The 4,079-nt window shown below is 44.6% G+C and overlaps 1 protein-coding gene across 1 annotated transcript; it reads right to left on the bottom strand.

Annotated features, from left to right (window-relative positions):
* Positions 1 to 928: 928 nt before the first annotated feature.
* GPR148 (G protein-coupled receptor 148) lies at positions 929 to 1,987 on the bottom strand. Its single transcript, XM_008629593.1, has one exon. The coding sequence runs from the start codon at positions 1,985 to 1,987 to the stop codon at positions 929 to 931; it is 1,059 nt and encodes a 352-aa protein (XP_008627815.1).
* Between the last annotated feature and the right edge of the window lie 2,092 nt (positions 1,988 to 4,079).

Genomic DNA, 4,079 nt, shown 5'->3' with positions numbered 1-4,079 from the left:
GTCTGAGCCACAGTGTGGGTACCCTTGTACCCAGCCTGGCCCCTCTCTGCTTCTGCCCTGCTGTCCCAGCTGCTGGGCTCAGCCTTGGCTGGGTCAGCTCTGCACGGCTCCAGCAGGGACTCGGGGCTCTGGGCTACCCCAGGCTCCCACAGCACCCCCTCAGCTCCGCAGGCACAGCAGTTCTGTGCCCAGCAGGGAGGGAATGCCACCCGCTGCCCCCTGCTCTTCCTCCCTCACCCACCTCTGTAACAACCTGGCAGTGTCATGTGCTGGGCTGCCCAGCAGACACTGATCAAAGCTGGCTTCCCAGCAGACAGAGATTTTATCAAACATCAATGTTTTGCAGACTGTCAGACAGACTGCATAAGGCAGCGAATACACCAGCACACTGCACAAGCTAAGGAATGATGTTTCACTGAGTGCAGCAGTTTCCAGAGGCACCTCTCAGTGCGTGTTTTAAAGAACAGGACTTTGGCTGCCAAACTTGCAAGAATATACCATGTATGAAAGAAATGGTTGTTGTTTTCACAGTGTGTTTGGTTAAGGATCCTCTGCTGTAGGTGATGCTGTCACAAGACCTGTAGTTACTCCTTTGCTTTGCATTATCTACTTCTAATTTTCTTTTTCCAGAAAGGCACCTGCAACAGCTGGGTGAAAATGACCTTAATTCAAGATCTCCTTTTAAAAGTCCCGCCTTTCACATCAGAACAAAACTTGGAACTTCATCCAGGGTAGCATTCACTATATTCTCAGCTGTGTCATGATGAAAGATCTGTGGCCTTTTGGCACGGAGGAGGCAGTGATGAACCCTTGTCTTCTTACCACGGGTTGATCGCTTCTCCACTTCAGAAGCTGCATGATTTCCATCAGTCCTGCACGATAACAAGGTAAGGACAACTCCTCCGCTGTGGCTGTGCCCTGCGTTGCCTCAGGATGGTGGTGGAGCAGGTGACACCGTGCGAAGCTGCTTCCTCCTGACAATGGATTTGAGAGAGGCTGAGATCTCTCTGTATCGAAGCCCATACAGAAAAGGAAACAGAACTTTAGGAAGAATCATGAGGACATTGCAGACTGTCAGGGAGACCAGGATTCCTGTCTGCAGTCTGATGGCAACATTAACACTCAAGAATGATTCTATAAAAAGAGCCAAGAGTGGAAAGAGGTAAAAAAATAACACAGTGTTGTGCATTAAGAATGTCACACTGGCTCTGGAGCAGATGCTCTCCCATATACCCGAGTGTTTGGTTTTAAAATACAGAATAGCATAGCAACCAAATATTACAGACAGGCAGAGAAAGATAACTGTGGTAGAAACCCAGAAACAGAGTTTCACAGTTTCAGTCCCATTCAGAGTTAATATTAGTATTACTGGAACTGAGCATGTTTCCAGGACACAGGGCACAAAGCTGTGCGTAGTCCATAGCACACAGAAGAAAATCCCAGAGAAAGCTCCAGAACACATCCATAGTAATGCAATGATTTTTTTAGTTCGTGAAGGAGGCAAAATAACAATGTAGCGCAAAGGAAATGAAACAGCTATGTACGTGTCCAAGACTATTGCAACAGCTGTGAACAGTCCTCCACAGTAAGCCACTGCCAGCAGAAATAAGAGGAGGACACAAGCTTCCTTTGGGAGGTGTAGATGTGCTGTATTGAGAGCAGCTGACAGGGTGTAAACCAACAGGTAGATCAGATCAGAAAGCAGAGTATTTCCCAGCAGCATGTACCTTGTTTCCTGACGGATGTCAAACCGAGAGAAGATCACAAATAAGATGGTAGGGATGATGAGGACACCTGCCACGAGGCAGACAACTGGAGAGATTAAAAACATCTTCATGTTTGTGCCTGATGGGGTGAGAGACCATTCCTCCAGCAAAAAGAGCAAAGTTGTGTCATCCAAATTTGAGGAACTGTTGAACTCTGTCTCCCTGAGGTGGTGCACAGTTCCATTTGCTCTCCTTACTGAGGCACAGCCAGGGAAGTCCATTTCCTTAGGATTTTGGGATGATTGTCTGACTTGGAGAAAGCAGATCTTCTATGCTGAGTCCTTAGAAAGGCAAATGAAGCAGAGGATGCAAAAAGCCCATGGAAGCAAAGTGATTTCTGTAGCCAATTCTACCAGCTCTCCTCAAGGACAGAAAGTTCAAGTGAGTTCTGTGGTGCCAAAAATGGTTTTGCCTAAAGAGGAGATTTTATTTTCTTTCTGCAAAACCTAATGTTTAGAAAAGAGAATGAATCTCTGGGTGGCTTAAAAAAGACTAAATCCCTCAGCTAGCTCTATGAACAGAAGTGAATGGGCTGATCATTTTCAGTAATTTGTTTTTTCTCATCACATTATCACTCCAATGAGGCAGATGAAATATTAACCTGATTAAACAAATATGCGATGATACAGAGCAACATACCATGTGTACTGATGTAGAAGAGTCATAAATGTGATTGTACCAATTTGTATGCAACAACACAATTGATTTGAAGTGATCAATCAAAAATGCTCTCAATCCTGTTGTAAAATTGTAGCACAGTCACTCTAGTGAACGAAATGATCTTATTTGTAGATGAAAACCATTTTTGGTTCAGTGAATCAATCCATGTTATTCATGAATGATAAACCTTCCCCTACCTTTTTTCATGCATGATACACAATACTGAATTCTCACCTATTGCAGCCTTCCAGTCAATCTGTGCATCGTCTGGGATGAGTGACATACACTGTCATGAACCAGCATACCCTACAGCAGACTTGGCACTTCCAATGTCCATTTGGAGACCAATTCCTGGTTTCCTGGCCCGCACACTCTTGCTGCACTGTGCTGCTTTTAATGCCAGATCTCAGTATCAGAGCTGGGGGTGCAATGAGAGAATTGTGAAGGATCTGGACTGTGGAGCAGGAACATTTCAAATTCTTCCAGGGGTGGTGTGACCAAAAGAAAAGCTGATTTTTGTTTTTTTATAGGCCCACCTAACTTGGCATTATTGTATTCATTTTCTTCCCAGCGCTACCAGCCCACAGCAGTGCAGCTTCCCTCCACAGGAGCAAGGGCACAGCTCACCATGCAGGAAGTCAGAAAGCCCTGCTGTGCCATGGACATGCTGCCTCAGGGCATGCCAAGTAACGAAGCAGACAGCTCATGAAACTCAGCATCAGTCATCAAATCTTGTGCACATTTCATTTCCTGTCACACTGATAGCTGGCATCCATGGAACTGGATGTTAAGACAGTTGACAGGGTGCACCATATGGAACAAAAAGATAGAAGGAAAAACCAATGATAATTTTAAGCACGGTATTTCTGTTGCTATGGTGTCTGGGGCAGGCAAAACAAGGTGATTATTTTTGCTCACTCAATCCTGCATCCACTGAAAAGTGTGTGAGCAATATTGATGCAATTATGCATTTGGCTTCAGGGTCATGCCCTGCATCTATAACTGAGTCACAAAACAGTTAATACCTTAAGTAGACAGTAGTATTCAAAACTGTTGAATTATACTTTTGTCACAAAATGGAAGGGAAGGAATGAAAACTCAGGCGTGTAAATCACTTCCAACTGTAATTTCAGATCTCTGTTAATAGTGGAGGTGTTTTCTGCCTCCCAGCTCCTGGCACTCCAAGGATGTCCTGTTAATGGTCAGAATCTCTAATTTCCATATAAAATCACAACTGTATTTTCCACCAACTGCTTAGGATTCAATGTGAAAAAACAATAGTTCATTGTCGTATCAGCTGCACACTTTTGGCTGATAGAAAAATTAATCATAGAATGGTTTGGGTAGGAAGGGAACTTAAAGTTCATCCAGTTCTAGATGAGTGACTGAAGGCTCACTCAGTTGACATCCTCATGACAAAGGGAAAGTATCTCATGACTCTCTCGTTCAGCCCACCTACAAAGAGTACCACATACCCCACAAGGCAACACAGGTGCACAGCCCTGTGTGTCCTGTGCTCAGCTATTCCTCTGCTACAGCTGGCAGAGTAAGCCCTAAGGCATGAGCTTGTTCAGTTTTAACTGTACTCCTGTAAAAGTCTTAGGAGCGCAGGAGGGCTTCAGTTTTACAAAAATGGACAACAGCAAATAACTG

Source organism: Corvus brachyrhynchos, unplaced genomic scaffold (assembly GCF_000691975.1).
Source record: "Corvus brachyrhynchos isolate BGI_N302 unplaced genomic scaffold, ASM69197v1 scaffold223, whole genome shotgun sequence".
Lineage (NCBI taxonomy): Eukaryota > Metazoa > Chordata > Aves > Passeriformes > Corvidae > Corvus > Corvus brachyrhynchos.
This window is presented reverse-complemented; position numbering and strand designations above follow the sequence as displayed.

Bases quoted from the DNA above. Each gene is read 5' to 3' on its own strand.
- GPR148 (XM_008629593.1), bottom strand. From the start codon at position 1,987: ATGGACTTCCCTGGCTGTGCCTCAGTAAGGAGAGCAAATGGAACTGTG.